The sequence below is a fragment of the Hippichthys cyanospilos genome, chromosome 7, assembly GCF_059441005.1.
Source record: "Hippichthys cyanospilos isolate Australia breed blue-spotted pipefish chromosome 7, RoL_Hcya_1.0, whole genome shotgun sequence".
Classification (NCBI taxonomy): Eukaryota; Metazoa; Chordata; class Actinopteri; order Syngnathiformes; family Syngnathidae; genus Hippichthys; species Hippichthys cyanospilos.
In genome coordinates, this window is record NC_142375.1 from 3,627,966 (window position 1) to 3,647,096 (window position 19,131).

Sequence of the window (19,131 nt, forward strand, 5' to 3'; positions counted from 1 at the left end):
AAAGACCGCCCATCCGCTACAAAAAGGTCACCGTTTCTTTTCAGATATAGAATGGCACTTTGTCTCAAATTGGAACCGAATGGCAAAAAAAAAACATCTTCTTGTGAGAATGCTGAAAGAAACCCAGATATTTTGCTCATATCCAAAGCGTCGAAAGTGCAGTGCTGTCTCAACGCAAACGTTATTTTTCAACTTTCAGCAAAATTCAGTCCCCCCCAAAACAATTGAGGTTGGACACATACGTTTTCCATTTTTGCACTGCAGCCGAAGCGGTAAAAGAGGGCGTACCGTACGTCCTGGATGGCCACGCTGCGGTCTCGCTTCTTGCCCCAGACGCTGAGTGAGTTCACCAGCAGGATGATGAACTCGCCGTTCTCCATGCCGATGGAAAGCATCTCGCCGTTAGGGCTGTAGGACGCGCACTTGGCGGGGTGCCCCAGGCTGACTTTACTCAGGAGTTTCTAGGGAAAGCCACAAGATGGCGTTGGAGATAGGCCCCCTTTTGTCCGCCGGCACTCCTCAGCCACTGGCTCGGACCTTGTCGGCCAGGTCCCAGATGCGGACGGTTCCGTCGTCGCCGGCCGAGATGAAGACGTCTTTAAAGGGATGGGCATCCAGTCCCCAGATGCCGCCCCGAGTGTGGCCATTTATCATGGTGTTGGAGGCGGCGTTCTTCTCTCCAACTTCGATGATATCACCGTCCTTGGTCCCCACCAGGATCTTGCCCTGGACCGGCAGAGTCTCGTCGGATTGCTCCAACCAAGGGACTGACACAACTTTTTGGGTTGGTCAATCATCCGCTATGAAGAAGCTACAAAACGTTTTTTTTTGTTTTTTTTTGTCTCGCAAAAAAGCCGAATCCTTTGGGTTTTGAAATGTTTTTTCTGCTGCTGCCCTAGAACATCTCAAAGGGGTCATGCTAAATTTTGCATTAAATGCATACCTTTATAACGTGCAGAATTTTTTTTTTTGTGCAAATAGCTCAGAAAGTTGGGTCAAACACAGCCGAGTCGAAGCTTGCTCTATTTTTGAGACAGTTTGTCTCATTTTGGACTCCCTGTGTGGCTCCCTGGGCTGGAGTTGCACAAAGACAAGCGGGAATACGTCAAGACACTCCAGGGCCTAACTCGGGCAGGCTTTTTGCAGCTATTAGCAAATCTCATTTCATGCTTTTGAAAGCCGCAGCAGGAGCAGAACATCTTCCTTTGCAAAATAAGAGCGAATGAATTGGAATACAACATGAGGCATTGCAACATGGCCCTTGAGAGACTCCTTTGCAAACGTCGGATGACTTTGTTTTGTAAAGTGTCGCAAGCACTGTGATGGGTGAGGCCGTTTTTCGACAAACCGTCCAGATATCATGATCTGTGGTCAGGAGTTGCCCAATCAAACACGGTTAGAAAAGAGGCTGTCAGGTCGACTCGATTGGACAGGGCCGGATTTTCTTCCCACACCCACCTTCCCTCTGCACACAGATCGCACATTCTCCACCGCTTGACCGGTCTCGAGCTGAAAAGCTCGGCATCGCTTCATCTCCTGGTCCCAAAGTTTTACGGCGCCACCTTCCTTGGTCCTGTTGGGGATGGCCACAAAACCCAGGTCGGCCCAGCAGAAGGCCACCAGGGGGAGCTCGCCGGGAGGAGCGACGGAGGGATTACTCACGGCCGTTCTTTTCCGCCGGTGACGATGAGGCCGTCCCTCAGCGTGGTGTACATGGTGAAGACGGGACCGCTGTGCGCTTTGGCCACCACACGGACCAGGAAGTGCTCCCTCCACACGTACACGTCTCCATTGATGGCGCCCGTGAAAGTCAAGTTGTTCTAGCACACGCAAAAGCAAATAAGGGGCCACATTTTGTCTTCGTTGGACAGTATCGGATGGACAACGTAGAAGCCGAACGTGAAACTGAAACCTTTGCATGCAGCATTAACCTTCAGACTGCGCATCGAGTTTAGACCAGCAACTGCGGATGGACAACTTGGCCAGTAGCCAATGAATCCAGAACTACGTTTGATTATCAATTCATCCTTTTGGGATTCGAGGCTCTCGCAAGTAGATAATCTCTTATGACGTAAGATTTGTCATACGATGTATTCTCTTGTTCTGTAGGTATTCTTTTCCTTCAGTCCTTCACGGAAGCAGACATATTATCTTTGTGTCCAATCCAAATCCAATACTATACCTGCTTTTACTTAGAACAAAAAGGATCAACATTTGTATCCTTCCCCGTTATTCTGCTGTCATGGCCCTTTTGTTAACAAGGGGCAGGAACCTGTTTGATTTCAATGGATTCATTGACAAAAAAGAAAAAAAAAGTCCAGTCGGCACTCTCGGGCAAGAGGCGGACTTGCACTTACCGCTCCGAAGGCCAGCGCCAACATGGTCTGCATGCGCGCGTCCTCCACGCCGCACAGCGCGCCCTTCTTGTACAAGAGCGAGCCGCCCACCAGCGTCCAGAACTTGACGTGCTTGATGCCCACTGACACAAACTGGCTGTCCGAGTCGGGCCGGAACTCCACTGCGAAGATGCGCTCCGGGTGGCCCCCCCGACTGGTGATCCTGGCGCCTGTCAGCAAAACACAGGTGGCGCGACAGTCCCGGGACGGGGGCGCGTCAGGCTCACCTTCCTGCCACCTCCACACGCTGATGACGTGCTCGGACTCCACCCCCACAGACAGCAGGAGCTTCCCCGTGGCGCTAAAGTTGACGTAGCCCACCCCTTTGGCGTGAGAGCAGCGCAGGATGGATAAGGTTTGCTTGGTCACAGCGTCCCACACATGGATGGATGGTGCAAAACCTGCGGCCACAACACCACAGCCGCAAGGACGGCATCCGCTCCGTCACAAAACCTGAGGCCGCAGCGCCACGGGCGCAAGGACGGCGTCCACTCAGTCGCAAGAGCGCTGTCACACGCGAGGGAGCGAGGGAGAGAACCGGCGAGCGGCCCCATTGCCGCCACGCTATGCCGTTCGGCCACGCAGGTGCTTTTGGACACGGCCACTCCGCCGCCTCGTGAAAAAGTCGATTGGACCGCCCAGTCTAAAGTCTTCCCATAGCGAAAGACCCACTTGCGTCGACTGCATTTCCTTAGCGCTTGTGCAAAGCCTTCCCACGCAAAGCCATTGTGGCTGACAATGGCTTGCTGCTACTATCGCGACAATCATTGTCACCCTGAGTCTAGTGGTGGCTGCTAATGTTCTTTACTTAAAGCCCACTTGGGCAAGAGGGCTGTCATGTTTGCCGAGTCGCTTAGGTCCTAGTCACAGTCCAGTCAGAGGTCAGACGAGATCAAGAGTAAACCTTAGGACAGAACCATGCCATTTTCACCGCTCAGAAAACTCGGGATTGTGCGCCACATGCTTCTTTGATGGCATGGAACACTTTGTGTGAGGATGGACGCAGGGCAGAAGAGCTTGTCATGGGAGGCATTCAAGTCAACATCAGTAAGGGGGCCCGGCCCTTAATGTACTGGAGATAGGTGGAGAAAGACAGACAGAGCTGCATGAATGCGAATGAAAGGATGGACGGAAGGCCACGTGAAACAATTGCTTAGTTGCGCCAGGCATTGGCCTTACCTCACACGGGCGGCACTGGCAGCTGTGAAGTCCTTTGCGCAATGCAGAAGAAGGTCTGATCTCGCCCCAAATCTTTCCTACTCATTCTGCATTGGCTGCCCACCCACTCTGCCTAGCCCATGGGACTATGCGTGAACCTACGCGCTTGACTCAAATCATCTTATACTATATACAATACAGGGGTACCCTTGAGCGGGGGAAGTGTAAAGTTTAGAATAGGTTTATTTGTCCTCGATGCTCACTATGCTCATGGTAACTACGAAGCTGCATGAATCTTTCAATTACTTGGTTTACGCCAGAAAGATGGACCACGCGGCTGTGGAGCTTTATTCTTCGATAAGCGGAAGGTCTGATCTCTCACCGAATGGTTCCTACTCTTATTGCCTTCCGGGTGGGCGATGCCGCCTAACCCATGTGACTACGTGTGACCTCGTGTTCTTAACTTAATCAACTCGTAGTATTTATATGACAAGGGTGTCCTTGAAAAGTGTAAAGTTCCGCCGGAACTTTTTTCTTCAGTGCTCACTATGCTGATAGTAAGTTGAGAGCAAGATAAGGGTCGAGCAGGAACGGGCCAAGCGTTTGCATGTTCTCGCCGCGCTGACGCTCCAGAGCACCACAAGCAGACCTTCCCTAATCAGCTTACAACTCAGCTTCCGCACAAATCGACATGAGACCGACAGAGGGGAGGAGGGTTGGGCGGGCTTACCTGGCAGCTCCGTGATGTCACCTGATGGACGGGCGGTGACAACGTAGAAGCAAAAAGAAAAAAACACACACACACACACAAAACAAACAAAAACAAACAAAAAAAAACAGAAAGTGGCATATGGAGCAAAGGCAGCCAAGTTCATGCAGCAGCCGAGCAAATCCATGGAAGAGCGGCGAGACAGGCAATCATGCCGGACTCACCGATCTGCCCCGTGGCGATGACGTTTTGGTATTTGGGGTGCTGGTTGACTGTCAGGCACAGAATGTCGTCCGTGTGCTCCAGATAGAAGCTTTGCGTTCCTGCCGGCACGAAAAACGTGCATCCAAGTTACAGCTTGCCGCCCGATCGTTGGCCAGCCCTGCTTTGGGGTGCACTACACACCCGAGGACAGGTTCTGTATGACGGCCGCCGCCGCCGTGTGGAAGACAATGTCGGCTCCATCGTTGAGGTAGTGGAGGTTGTTCCGGCAGTCCAAGCCTCGGTACCCAAACACATGATCCAGCTGAAGGTCCTGAATGGCGGCCAGAGCCGAGAACGGCGTCACGCCGAGCGCGACAGTCGGGGCGGGCCGCCGACAGCTAGAGCAGCGACAGGACTTACCTCCACCGCCTTTTTCTTCTTGGACACGTTGTTGCGCACCAGCTTGTCGGGCAGCGGAGTCGCTCGACTCACCGGAGGTCTGAAAAGGCCGCCGGGACGGGGATCGAGATCAGCGTTCATCCACTAATGGCGGGGCGACTAGAGGTTGTGTGAGCGAACAAACAGGAGCGCATGCTGGCACCTCTCTTCCACAGGAAGCTCCTTGTGCTGCAGGTGAGGTTTGGTTCCCGTCATCTTTCTGATGCTGGCTGAGTAGACCTTGGTCACGTAGTCCGCAGCCTTCTCCCGAGCCACGTCACTGTCATAGCCTGATGACATCACGGGAACGTTGCGCTTCAGAAGATTTGTCAAGTACTTCAGTACAATAGCACTAACATGTCTCAAATCAAAGCTCACTGATCACAGGACTAGTCGAAGTGCTAGTGGTTTTGATCACGAATCCATAATCGGCCCTGTGCGAGACGAGTAAAAATGCCTTCCCATTCCTAAATGAGGGGGAGACCCTTGAAAAGTGGTCTTCTGACCCCAATCACAGGAACTACGCATCTAAGGTGTTTTTATACAGGCCAGTTGCTTATGTTTTTATCAGACCAATGTTTTGTAAGCCGCCGCCAGAACATAAAATAGTGGTATTGTCCTCCACTAATTGGTGGGGCTACTGACATCCACGACATGATGCACGCCCGCTACAGAGTACCTCCATCTTCCTCAGTGTCATCGTCAGACTCTTCGCTGTCAACAACTTTGTTCTCCCTGTGACCTGGAGGCTCCCTGGTCCAAATCATCAGCGCAGTGTCGGCCCCGCCCACCGTCAACAGCAGCGCATCGTCGCTGGACCAGCGTACGTTGGTCACGTTGAAGCTGTGACCAACGTACTTCTTGAACTTGGAAAACTGACCCTGAGGGCGAAGGGGAGGCACCGACCTCGGTCAGAGGCCGAGGCACAAATGGGTCAGACCGGACGGGCCTCACCCTGCACGGGAAGCCGAAGAGCTTCAGGAAGCCAAAGTCATCTCCACTGGCCAGCAGCTTTCTGTCTTTGCTAAGCGAGGCTGCGTTGACGAAGCCGAATGTCGGCCAGATTCCCTCGCAGTTGGGACCCAGCACCGAAGTCCAGCTGGCCCACTCCAGTTTGTCCAACTGGAAAAAAAAGCGGTTCTAACTAAAAAAAAGGGTTGCACTGAGCCAGCAGCGCTTGTATTACGGAAGCAGTGGAGTTGGGGCTTGCCGCGAAAACGGCAGAAGCGCCCACCGACCTCAGCTGGGTCGATGTTTTGCTTGCGTCCTCGAGGGGCCTCGAAGAAAAGCTGCTCTTTACTTCCCGTGTTGACCTGCAGAAGCTTTCCTGTCGGGACGGCAAGAGAAGATCCAAAGGCTCAAGCTGGCGGGAAGAAGCCTCAACGGCAACGGCATGGGAAGCTGACCTCTGGAGTCCCAGTCCAGGTGCGTGATGACGCTTCCGGCTCCTTTACAGATGCCCACTCTCTTGCTGGTCAGCACGTTGTAGATGTCCACAAAGGAATCATGGGAAGCCACAGCCAGGTACTTGCCAGCATCTGCCACATGCCGCCGTCTAGTTTCGCAGCGCCGACGCCCGCCCAAGCAGCCTGCCCCGCCCACTCGGAGTACCTTGGGAAAAGCGGATGTCCGAGATGAGCTCCCTGCGGTGGTGGAAGGTCACCATGTCCTCCAGTGTGTCGGCGTTGACCACCAGGAAGCTTCCGTCATTCAGGCCCACCGCCAGAGCCTTGCCATCGGGGGAGAAGGCGCAGCAGCGTCCACCTTTGTCACACACAAAAATAGCAAGAACCATGCCGTTCCGGTTCTGGCGGACGGAAGGGAGAGCTCGTCGTGGTTTGTGCAAACCTTTCTTCAGCTTGCGCACGGCCACCATTCGGTGATTGGCCGACAATTCCCACATCCTGAGAGTTTTGTCGTCGCTGACGGTGGCACACACGGGAAGCAGAGGGTGAGCGGCCAATCCCCACACCTCTCCCTCCATATGACCCTGAAGGCAACACATCCCCATAGAAATTTTGCAGAGGACTGCTCGCGACTCTTCGACCGGGTGGTCCGGGTCTCAATCATGCACTAAGGACCTCCGCGGGCCATCCCCGTCTAAAGCGCTCGACGGGCAGGCTGACCTGGACCAGCAAGGTCATGGGTCCGGTCTTGTCGATCTCCAGAATTTCTCCATTTTTGGTGCCTACAAGAATGTGCCCGTGTCCCAGCGTGATAGCTCGGATGGACGGATTGTCTTCCAGCAGCAGTCCTAAAGAGGACAAGGGCCAAGATAGCCATCAAGTGAGCAACTGGCTGGGAGGACTGTGAGGCGGCACCTTTGGACAAGGGGGACAGAAGCGCCCTCTTGATGGCATAGGTCTTCAGACATCTTTCAAAGGCGTCGTCCCAGAGTTCCACCACCCCATCCTTGCCGCCTGTCACGAAACCCTGGACAATGGACGCAACAAGCGCCGTTGGAGGCCAAAAGCCACAAGGCGCGTCTGATCGGAAAGCCGTTGGAGCATTTATTTCATGTCTCCTCACTAGTAAGTCACTATGTTTTCTCCCCTACATCATCTGGAACAACTCATACCGGTGGTGTAAGAGACTATTTGTGTACGGCGCCTGCCGCCAAGCAGTGCAATTGGCAGGATGGCGTAACTGCTTACGAGTGGACCAAAAGCAGCAACCGTAGTGGAAAACCATACAATGGCTCGACCAGTGTTGGGGAAGTTACTTAACTGTAATGCATTATTTATTAGTTACTGTATTACTGTCATTTCATAGTAATTAGTTACATTAACATATTAATGTATTTGAAATGTAATGCATTTCACTGCTATAGCATTACTTTTATATTACACTCACCACCATAACTGGAAATATGGATTTGCCATTGTAAATGTAGCTCACTACACTTAGTACACATCCAGTGAGAGGTTGGCTTATGCCTAAAACCAGTACAAATCATTTCATTTGTATTGTATTGTAAACCTTGAAAGATACAAAATCTAATTTTTGTGTTAAATCCTTTTATAACTTAGCTTCACAGCATAGTGATGCATTGTTTAGGCTGTAGGCAAAAACAGTTAGTGCATTTCACAATTTCAATGTTAATATTCAAATTCATGATCAGTTGGCTAGGTTAGAGACATATGTTTCAAAGATAGATGGTTTCGGTGGGGCTAATGTTAGCAGCTAGCCTACATCATTGTTAAGGTGTTTGACGTACTAACATGAGTTTTGTTTGCTTCATCTTAATACACATTGACCAGAACAATTTATAGACTATTTTTAATAGCAATTGTAGTGAAAATTAGCATTAGCTGACATTGTCATGTATGTGAGTTGTGACAGGGATCTCGCTGACAAGGTTTCCAAATGCTGTGGTGAATCCACTGTGGAAAGAGGCAGCATATTTCCTAACGAATCTTCTAACCTCTTGATGTCAAAGTGTCATCATTCAGCAAGAAAGCGCAATCCTCAGCGTGTTTTCTTTTCGCTAACTTCAGGTAACTATGGTCCCGGTTTGTCAAATGACTGGTCCGACTGTATTTCGCGAAGTGGACAGCTTTTAAGGTGTTGCACACAAAGTGCACATAACGGTGACATTTTTCTTGTCTTTATCTCTGACGAACTGAAAGTAATGGTCATATGTCCTTCTTGTGTACATATTGTCCATATTCAACCCACCGTTTCATCTGAGCAGGTGAACATTTTGCCACAGACTTTTCTCCTCTGATCTTGCGGTGTTTGAGGCGCATTTGTGGGTACAATTTTACTATTTTTTCTGTGTATTACATTACCGTGTTACAGTAAAAAGTAATGCATTACAGTAATTACATTACTCCCAACACTGGGCTCGACTGGCGCCTTGAAGCGCCTTCCTCATGAGGACAAAGGGCGTGTCTGTCCACCAACCCTGTTGCTATAATATATATTCTATATCAGTGGTTCCCAACCTTTTGATCACCGCGGCACGGTCAACGCCTTACATTTGGACTGCGGACCGGCGGGGGGAGTGGAGGGGTGCGAGCTTGCTGTGCACGATATGGAAGAGTACTACATGAGTACGCTGCCAGGCGCTAGACCGCACAAGCACACAAATTGGATAATTTCCCACGGCACACCTGACAATATCTCGGCGGCACAGTGGTTGAAAAACACTGTGCTATATACAGTAATATAATATACTATAAATGCTCTAAAGTCTTCCCCCAAATGTGCGAAGACGGTGTCGAGATGAGACCTTGTCCAGGGAACACATGGCGAAGACTGGCCCATCGTGGGCCTTGACGGTCTTGACGAGCGTGGTTTCCCTCCAAACGTAAACGTCGCCATTGGTGGCCCCCGAGAACACAGAGTCCTCAGAGCGGCCGTAACACGCCGACATCATGGTCTCCTGCTTACCGAGGTTACCAAAGATTCCACGCTTGAACGTCAGACCGCCGCCTGGTGGGGAGGGAAACAAAGCAGCTCAGCAGATGACACTTGCACAGCCAGTGGGATGACAAGGTCCACTGGGCGCAAGTCGCTCGTTGTTCATCTGGGTTCGGCACTTGCTTCGACATTGCAAAGAGCTGGCTCCATTTACTACCCGGGCCTTAAAAGTCGCACACGGGAAGGAGCAGCACTCAGAATTGAACGTGGCATTTAGTGGTGACACGCAGGTGGCATTAAATTCAGCATCAAGATGTCGGCATTTGACTTGGCATGGCTACCTGAGTGCTGCCAGAACTTGATGTGCTTCATGCCCAGCGTGACCAGCTTGTCCATCCTAAAGGGATTGCTCTTCACCACAAACACTTTGTCCTTGTGCCCCCTGTAAGAAAACGGCAGCGTGTTGAGGCTCCTTCCTTTTCGGGGAGGGGCGCTCTCCGGGGCACCTACCCGCTTTTGGCCAGTCGCTCTCCCTTCTTCCAGTCCCAGATAACCACAGAGTGGAAGTCGTCCATTCCGACCGACACCAAACTCTTGCCGTCGGCTACCGGTGCAAAATGCAGAGCGGTGGTAAGGCCCAGGACGAGGGGGGGGGGGGGGGAGGGGGGGGGGGGGGCAGTGGTGGAAGGCTAAAATTACCGGTGAAGTCCAGTGCACACACGCCGGTGCTGTGGTGACCCCGGAGCAGCGACAGACACTTGAGAGTGGTGATGTCCCACACGTGGATGGCCGGGTCACGGCCCACCTGAGTCCGCAGCGGACAGCCCGTCAGAGAGCGGCGAGCGAGGCGCGGCCCTGGGCTTGGCGTACCTGCGCGCTGGCGGCGTAGTCTTTGAGAGGGTGGACGGCCAGGCTGAGGATGTCATCGTCGTGGCCCTGATAGAACCTCTGCGTGTGCTGCACACGGTTGTAGATCACCGCTACGGCGGCCACGTGGTAGACCACCTCGCCCGTCTGACTGTAGAACAGGTTGTTCCGGCAGTCGAAGCCCCGATACCTGCCGCAAGCGCAAGGGAGGTCTGAGTCGTAAGGCTGCCGCACAAGTTGAATGGAAGAACTTGTTTGCTGCCAGCCCAGTTCACACTTCTGACTCCTAGAGCTCCCAATGGCAGGGAACCAGTAAAGCCCAGTTTGAAGTTTTGGTTTTTAGATTATCTCGACTTCATTTTAAACTACGCGGAGCAGAAGACACAATTCGCCGCGCTCTTGCCAGCAGTTGAGGCTGAAAGTCGCTAGCGGCACTGCTAGCCAATAAGGCTAGGTCACTAAGACGAGTGACGTCTCGTGTGATGTCATCATAATTGAGTTTGTGTTTTTTGTTTTTTTTAAGCCAGTGAATTAACATTAAATAGCTTAATTAGCAATTCAACTTGGATTTCAAGACAAGGCCGTGTTTCAGACCTTGCTGATGAGTCGAGCCAGTAGTCACGCCGTCGCCGAGATTTACTTCCACGTGAAAACGTTGCAAGGCATTGCTGTCTATACACTCTTTGGCAAGGTTTCTTTTGAAGATGACGCCGTGTTACTGTCATGCATTGCATCAACAATTGCCGTTGCGCTCAGTTTGACTTTTAGCTGACAGCAGAGACCAAATAACAAAACTAAATAGAAGGGCCGGAGAGGCAGACCAAAAGGCCCGCAGCCTTCTGAAATGAGTTGAGGGAGGCAAGTGGATAGCGTCAAAGCTTGAGCCCACGCTAGCTGGCGCCGGCTTCCAAAGACAGAAAATGTTTTACAATGTGCAAGTTAGTGAAGCGGGTGGAGTCCAGTGCTGTTGGGCCACCGTTCAGACTTATCGTGGATAAAGAAAAAAAAAACATGGATGCCTCTTGGTTTTTGACTTGGAATATTTGGACTCTTAGCCACTTCCATCCCCGCGGTCGTTTGACGCAGAAAAGGCCACTCGCCGTCCGGGTTGGTAACGGTCGGGACGAGGCCACCCAAACGTGACTTGATGGTAGGCGGGCACGGAAACGGCGAGGTTACCCGTGGACAAACTGCAGGCGAAGGCCCTCCTCGGGAGCTTTCTGTCTCTTGAGTGAGCTCATCAGCTTCCTGCGCAGCTGTGGCAGGTCATCTTTGTAAACCTGCCCGCGCAAAAAGACAAACGCTCAAAGGTCCAGTCAGACCAAAGAGCGGGAACGCCTCGCCGGTTCACCTGTCGCTCGTAGTTGTGCTGGGATTCCTGCTCGATGTCCGAGTCGATCTCGGGGACGTCCGACACGTCCGAGTCGGATTCACCGCTGTTGGAGTCGGCATACCCTTCTGAGAGCCACCAAATGAAAGAAAAATACAAAAGAAAAACAAAAATGACCCACCTTGACAGACTACACCTATTGCGGGTATCTTTGGGAAGGTAAAGAGAGAACACTGTAACTCGCAAATCTTATATCCAAATTGCGAGAACTTTCCAGGGGGCGCGGGGCTGTCAACGCAATGCTACGAGTGGGATACAGATGTTCTGGAGCGGCCTTACCTTGGAGAAGGGGCTCCAGGACGCCGTTCATGACGCCCTCGGGCAGGAAGCGCCACTGAAAGACGGCGTGGTCGGCCCCGCCGGTACTGACCACCCACTGCAGGTCACTGGACCACCGAACGTTGGTGACGTGGGCGGAATGCCCGATGTACTTCTTGAATTTGGCACCTGCGAGAGGGGAGAAGCAACCGCTGAAGGAGAGCCAGCGTTTGGGCTCCGGGACAAGCGAGGCGGACCTTTCTTGAGGCACGGGAAGCGGAAGAGTTTGACTAGGCCCTGGTCGTCTCCGGTGGCCAGCACAGCGCCACTGTAGTTGGCGTCCACTGAGTTAACGTTGGTCACGTTGGAGTACTTAGGCCAGATGCTGTTGACCTCCGGGCCTAGCACGCCAGTCCAGGTCATCCAGTGGACACCCTTGGCCTCCTCCTTGGACATCAGCTTACCTGCTGCATTTCAAGGCAAAAGTCACACCATTTGACGCCAGAGTCCGCAAACCCTTTGGGACTCCCTTTCCAGAACAAGTACGCGATAGGTGAGAGGCTGCTCCGCTTCAACGTGACCAGCACGCACTCCTAAAGGTTTGTTCGTTTGCTTTGGAATAAACAAAGGTTCGCTTGTGGTCTGATCCCACCCCGTCCACAGTATCGGTATCGATCCGGGCCAAAATGACAGGATGGTGTGGGATTGTTTTGATGAGAACTGATCTGAGCTAGGGCTGCACAATTATGGCCAAAACAGCAATCACGATTATTTTGGTCAATATCACGATTACGCTGTTAATCACGATTATTCATCACGTTTGGTCAAACATGTCTATTTAGCGTCCGTTTTTTACACAAGCAGCATACAAACGAGTCTTCAAGGCTTGATATTTACAAGTAATAATAATAAACTAAAATAAACAAAGCAAATCATAATTAAAACAAATTCACAAGACATGGCAAAAATTGGCACACAAGGCAACACAGCTAACTTAGTAGCTGAGTGCAAACCAATGAAAAACATGAAGCCTATTTAGAGCCAAGCACATCATTAACTTTTAAGCAATTTTAATCAATTGGCAGTCAAATAGTCATTTTCAGTCATTTCAAACCGAATTTTTTACCATTTTTATCCCAATCGGATTTCTCAAAATTCGTCTCAATTGACAGCTAGCACTGTATATTTTAGGAATCAGGTGAGAAAATCAATGCCATTAAAATAATACATATCGAACAGTAGAAAATATATGTATTCGGGAGAGAAAAGTACCGTGGGCCCCCGTGTTACGAGATTAATCCGTTCTTCGGTTGGGGTCGTAAAGTGAATTGGCCGTATGACGGGCAATCCAAACCCAGTATGTTAAATAGCCAATGCGTTTAGAACCCCAGGTAAAAACATCAAAATTGTAGATACAAATTAAAAATTGGGACCAAAATAGTATAGTAAGTGCTACATATATATAATATACATGTATACAATCAGAAAACATCATAAATAAAAAATATAGAAAGGATTTATATTCCTTTGAGTGCCGCTTGTTATCCCCATATTCCATAATAAGGGTTATCTTCAGCATGGTTTCCATACAAATCATCTTCTTACTTTTCTCTTAAACATCACTAGCAATCTTGGGACCCATGGCTAACCCTTTCATTTTGGAATTAAGCAGTAAAATGCACTATAAATACGGTTTTGTAACCACTCACAATTGAACAAAGCTTTACCGTTCCGCCATTTTGAAACAAGTGAGGCCGACCAATAGCACACCACCATCTACGTGAGGAGACGGTGACAAATAGCAGACCAGAATTGTAGTGACGCATCGCAGGGATGGCAATTGAAAATAAGTGTAATTACCTAAAACGCCTACAGATGGAGACGAAACAACACAAATGCAGCCAAGCCCCTAGGGTCATGACAGTTTGGGGCGCAAAACCAAGAAAATGTCATAAAGAAGGGATGAAATGAGATGCTTTTGTCATGCAAACATGTGGAAAAAAATGCCTCCTAGTGGTAGTATGGCAAAGTGCTTGATTTGATTTGTAATCAAAAAAGTGCTTGACTTTTTAAATGTTAATATGTCAACTTAAATTAATCGTGGCAGCCAAATACTGTGACTACGATTAAAATTCAATTCATTAATAACTAATCCAAGCCCATCCTCAGTTTGACTTTGCTATCACATGTGAGCAAGCTTGGTGTTGGTCATAGTGGAACTACAACTTGTCCCTGTTTGGAGCTGGTCAGCGTCACCTGTCCACAGTTGCCGCTAATTGGGGGACAAGAGTGCTTTAAAAAACAAAAGCTTTGACAATGCTGAGAATCTCCCAAAATGATATCTGGCTCGGCCTCACCCGAGACTTCCCGAGACACGGTCCCGGGCATGGGCTTTACCTGGCATCCGGTAGAAGAGGTGCTCTCCGGCGCCATCGTTGGTTTGCAGGAAGCGAGAGTCTACCGACCAGTCCAGGTGAGTGATGAAGGAAGTGGAACGGGCGCACTCGCCCACCTTTTTGAAGCGCTGTGCCACGGCATAGACGTCCACCACGCCGTCGTTGGAGCCCACCGCCAGGAAGGAACCATCCGGGGAGAACTTGAGCTCGTGGATCACTTCCTTCCGGTCCTTGATGTGCACCACCTCCGTCATGTCCCTGCGGATGAAAAAGTCCTTGTTGCTAATGCCGGCCCCAGGGAGGGCCGGGCGGGGGCCCCACTCACCGGACTCGGAGGACAGTGAAGGATCCGTCCTTCATGCCCAGAGCCAGCTGAGAGCCGTCATCATTGAAGGACACGCTGCGCACTGACTCCTCCATGTTACAGCGGGCCAGCAGGGTGTGGTCGGGAAGGCTCCACAGCCTGGTGACGCACATCGAGCGGCCTCAGACGGGAAGACGAGCGAATTCGGGCTTGCGGGAGTGGACGGCCGGCCGGCCGGCCGGCCAGCGCAATCGCAGCGCCGGCGCGTCTAGTTGGGCGGATGCTCGTGTGGGAAGTCGAGCGACGGCAAGTCAGGTCAGAAAGAAGTCAAAAGAGGTCAGAAGGAGAGAAAGTGATGTCGGGGGGGTTTTTGGGCAAACTCAGACAGACGGTGAAGTCAAAGGCCGGCACTAAAACGGGAAGCAAGGCCGGAGAGGCAAAGTCACCTCACGGAGCGGTCGTCGCTCCCAGTGACGGCCACAGGCTGCTTGGGATGGAGGTCGAGCGCCCACAGTTCGCCCTCGCTGTGGCCCTGCACCAGAAGCTGTGGCTTGTCCCGGTCCCGGACCATCACCTCGAAGATCTCACTGTCCTGTGTCCCGGCCAGGATGCGGTCGGCCTTCCAGCAAACGCTGCGGATGGACAGACCTGCCAGCGCAGACATGCGCAGCTGTGATGTGGGCGGCAGAGCACATCCCCCCCCCCCCCCCCCCCCCCCCCCCTCCCACCCACCTTTGTAGCCCTGCTCAGCTTCACGCAGGTCGATCTTGGTGATGGGCTTGAAGTCACAGTCCCAAAGCCGCACGCAACCGTCCCGTCCGCCTGTGGCGAAACCTTCCTCGCTGGCGTGCATGCTGAAGATCCCTGCCTGAAAGTGCGGTCGTCAGCCCTGCCGCAGCCGCAAGGCTGTTGGCGGGAATTTGTGAACTTACCCCATGCGCCGCCTGCACGGTCCGGACCAGGGCCACTCCTCTCCACACATACACGTCGCCGTTGAGCGCTCCCGAGTAGGTGGTCTGTTCCTTGGCGGTGGCCACACACAAAATGGTCTGGAGGTCGCCCGTCTTTCCGAAGAGACCGCGTTTGGGGGTCAGGGCGTTACCGCACAGAGTCCAGAACTGAAGAAGCCACAAACGGCAGATGCCGGAATTAGCTGCGCACCAAAGAGGGAGCTTCTCCAGCTTCTTTCAGGCAGGCATTATATAGACATCACACCCCTTCCCACCTGGCTGTCAATAGATGTGTTTTGTTTGAACTTCCAATTGTTTGTCTGTTCTGTACGAGTGGCCCATCCAGAGAGCCAAACCAGGGCAAACCAGGGCATTGTCCATGGAAACATAGCTAAGGCCCAACTTGAAAACCGCCTTCCTACGGAAATCCCAACCACTAATGCAATGAACAAAAACTGCTCTCCAACCAAACCGCTTGTCAGGTTGAATGCCAGCGTGCGGTAAAAGGAAAAACTTCACCTTGATGTGTTTGACGCCGCAGCTGACCAATCGTGCAGAGACTTGCTGGTCCCAGGCCACGTCGAAGATCTGCGGGAAGCCCGGGGGATGTTAGCAAGGCTCGGGAGGTCAGGGGCCGAAGCGGGCTTGTACCCGGTCCGAGTGTCCCGTCGCGGAGGCCAGGACGCGTCCCCTCCTCCAGTCCCACACGCACACCGTGTTCTTGGCATCCAATCCCACCGAGGCCAGGCGCTGCGTGCGGATGCGCGGCAAGTGAGCAACGGGCATGCGGGCGAGCGGGGGCAGGGCCTCACCTGTCCGTCGCCGTCGAAAGCCAAACAGGCCACGCCGTGCGTGTGCGCGTCGCGCAGGATGGAGACGGTGTGCATGGCGTAGGTGTCCCAAACGCAGACGTAGGGCTCCTTGCCCACCTGACCGGTCGCCACCTGCACTTTGTCGGGATGCAGCGCCAGACTGCCGACGAAAAACGCCGCACGCCTTCAATTTCTCCCACTCGACTTTCAAGCCAAAGGAGGCCGCCAAAGGGACGAACGTGTCCAACCTTTTGGGGCTTCCCCGAACGTGAGGAGAGCGTGCAAAAGGCCGGAGCGAATTCCTTGACAAGCGGATGGCTTTCTTACTACCTAGTTTTCGTGTTATCCCTTTGATTTTTTTAATTCATCAGCTTCCACGGAAGCATGGAAATTTGCAGTTTTTATTCAAGCCAGATCCCGAAAGGACGGCCGACGGCTTCGGCTTCATCACCAAAGCATAAGCCGACGAACAACGGGGCCGGGCATGACTTGCAAAAGAGGAAGGAAAAGCCGCTGACCTGATGATGTCATCGTTGTGTCCCAGGTAGAACTTCTGGGTGTGTTCACGGGCATTGTAGACCACGCCCACCCCGGCCACAAAGTAGACCACCTCCTTGCCGGCTGTGTAGAAGAGGTTGTTGCGGCACTGGTGCCCACGGTAGCCGTGGACCCACTCCAGCCGCAGCTGGCAGCGCGGCGCCGTCTTGTCCGCCATTGCCGCCGCCGCCGCCCCAGCGTCCTGTCAAGACTTTTGCAAACAAACAAACAAGATACGCAAAGATGAGGGCGAGACGGCCAACGCGGGCGCTGGTGCCGTGTCATCCAACGATTCTACAGCTTTTCAACTTCCACGGCGGCATGTCCGCCTCACATGCAGTGGCCTTGGACATGGCCTTCCCGTGTGCAGTTTTCACGTTCTCCCTGTGCCCGCACGGTTTTTCTCCGGTTACCTCCTGCGTTGCCGAATAAACGGGCGCGCTACGTGTAGTAGTAATAGATTGGGGGCGCTAACGGTTGCTGGGCTGGCGGCTGGCTCAGGGTGTACCTTGCCCACCTACTGCTCCGAGACGCTTGCATGCACGCCCGCGACCCCAGTCAAGAAAGCGGCTCACAACGACGGACTTACTTTCCAGTCATCCGTGGAAGAAAGGACATGGAAAGGATTCCATCGCTCAGGTGGCGAGACCTTGCTGAACTTGTTTACAAAAAATGATTTCCAGACAATTTTGCAAACATTTGCATTACATTTTGCAAATGTCAACATTGTAGCCGAGGACTTTGCGGACCCAACCAGTAGCTGAACCTGTCGGGTTTTAGCCATTTCTGCATTTTGCGGAATCGCAGCGTATACATTTTTCTCTGTCGGGGTGTTTTGGGGACTTCACTCTCAGATGAACTGAAATCACACGAGTGAGCGCGAGCGCGTCAGCGGGGCTTGGTGCGAGAAGCGGGAGGCGGGCCCCTACAGGACCAAACGCCGGCTGCCTTTGATCACCGATTGCTGTTGGATGCTGGCTCCTCCGTCAAATCCATTCCGCCGTCTTCGAGAGAGCCCACAAACGGATCGGAGATGGCGGGGGTCGGTCGGCCAAAAATCTTCATAATAAGCGGAAAAATCATATTCGCACCTGCTGCCCTCTGGCTTCTGACGTCATCGCCATCCTCACGCTGTCGCTCGCTGCTTCACCTTGCAGTCCACCCGGGGATTACAGCAGCGAGCCGTCACCGGGTGACTGCGCCCGAGCGTCCGCCTGCAACCGTGGCGTCTTGTCTCCGTGCCGTCCGCAGCCGAACCTCGGCCCGGAATCACAGCCGAGAACCGAAGGAAGCAAGCAAGGACGATCCGGATTGGACGCAGCTCACCGACCTCAAAATATCGGACAGATTAACACCTCCGCATCCGGCCGCTGTCTTTCAGAATAAAATAATGCCAAATAACCACAAAAGGAAAAACAAACGAAGACAACTGGACACGCCACGTCGTTAATCCCTCGTGGAAACTTTGACTCCACTTTCAACAGGTCGAGCGCACGGACGGCCAAACGATGAACCTTCGATGCCTTACTTGTCTAAGCGACAAGTGAAGCCACCGGCGGCCATCTTGCGTTGCCACACGTTCGGGTACCGATTTGGTTGGATCCACATCTTCCTATAACGAAAATGCTACATTGTTTGGGCAACAGTCGCACCAGTTAACTGCTTAAGTGCTAAAAAAAAGTCGTCTGCTTGATGTCACACGTTCAGAACAATCAACGATTATTTGAACGCAAAGGTCAGCAAACGGGCTTGTTTATTTTATTTATTTATTTATTTTCAACGGATAGTGCAAAAAACCGGGCGTGCGTTATTCTTTTTGTCATTCCACGCCAGTCAGGGTTTCATGAAAAAAAAATCTTAATTTATATATGTGCCAAGGGGCAAATTTGCATGCATGTAAAAATGGCGGAGAAAAAAAAAATTACAGATACTGTAATTTCTTCACGGATGGGGCGGGAGGCACAGTATAGCCCAACGCTGAAGTTGGCTTCCCGGGCGCGCTCCTATTCAGCTTTCCATTTCAATTTTAAAGCTTGCAAGTGCGCTTTCTTGCCTTTGAATAGCATTGTTTCCCCACAGGTTTGCCTGGCATGCAACAGATTTAAACGTTCTCCTGCTGCTACATTAACACAATGACGGTAAATGTCTCTTCTGTTTCATTATTTACACCTTGCTAGCTGTCAAATGAGACCAAGTTTGGAATATCCGAAAAATTGAAATAAAGTGATTTTGAAATGACACAGAATTACATTACTCCATTCTCACTTAATGGGACAGTGTGTAAGATTTAGACCGTTTTTCAGTACGGACAGCAAAAATTGCCGCCTCCGGAGAAGTGCCACCCCGC

At 51.9% G+C, this 19,131-nt stretch overlaps 1 protein-coding gene across 1 annotated transcript in view; it reads right to left on the bottom strand.

Annotated features, from left to right (window-relative positions):
• The window catches only part of LOC148420713 (echinoderm microtubule-associated protein-like 6), a 30,861-nt gene extending 12,746 nt beyond the window's left edge, over positions 1-18,115 (bottom strand). The window contains 37 exon segments of the mRNA XM_088418737.1: positions 289-461; positions 538-726; positions 1,459-1,573; positions 1,663-1,820; positions 2,358-2,566; positions 2,624-2,797; positions 4,285-4,305; positions 4,488-4,586; positions 4,669-4,798; positions 4,888-4,966; positions 5,069-5,195; positions 5,585-5,786; positions 5,860-6,027; positions 6,144-6,232; positions 6,312-6,443; positions 6,517-6,669; positions 6,754-6,895; positions 7,032-7,159; positions 7,227-7,338; positions 9,140-9,342; positions 9,612-9,712; positions 9,781-9,874; positions 9,970-10,075; positions 10,141-10,327; positions 11,317-11,417; positions 11,489-11,595; positions 11,807-11,974; positions 12,043-12,252; positions 14,183-14,439; positions 14,507-14,644; positions 14,932-15,353; positions 15,418-15,603; positions 15,955-16,023; positions 16,087-16,185; positions 16,248-16,407; positions 16,766-16,995; positions 17,876-18,115. Of these exon segments, the coding sequence (XP_088274863.1) occupies positions 289-461; positions 538-726; positions 1,459-1,573; positions 1,663-1,820; positions 2,358-2,566; positions 2,624-2,797; positions 4,285-4,305; positions 4,488-4,586; positions 4,669-4,798; positions 4,888-4,966; positions 5,069-5,195; positions 5,585-5,786; positions 5,860-6,027; positions 6,144-6,232; positions 6,312-6,443; positions 6,517-6,669; positions 6,754-6,895; positions 7,032-7,159; positions 7,227-7,338; positions 9,140-9,342; positions 9,612-9,712; positions 9,781-9,874; positions 9,970-10,075; positions 10,141-10,327; positions 11,317-11,417; positions 11,489-11,595; positions 11,807-11,974; positions 12,043-12,252; positions 14,183-14,439; positions 14,507-14,644; positions 14,932-15,353; positions 15,418-15,603; positions 15,955-16,023; positions 16,087-16,185; positions 16,248-16,407; positions 16,766-16,962 (5,405 nt within the window). The 5' untranslated portion in view covers positions 16,963-16,995; positions 17,876-18,115.
• Positions 18,116-19,131: the final 1,016 nt, after the last annotated feature.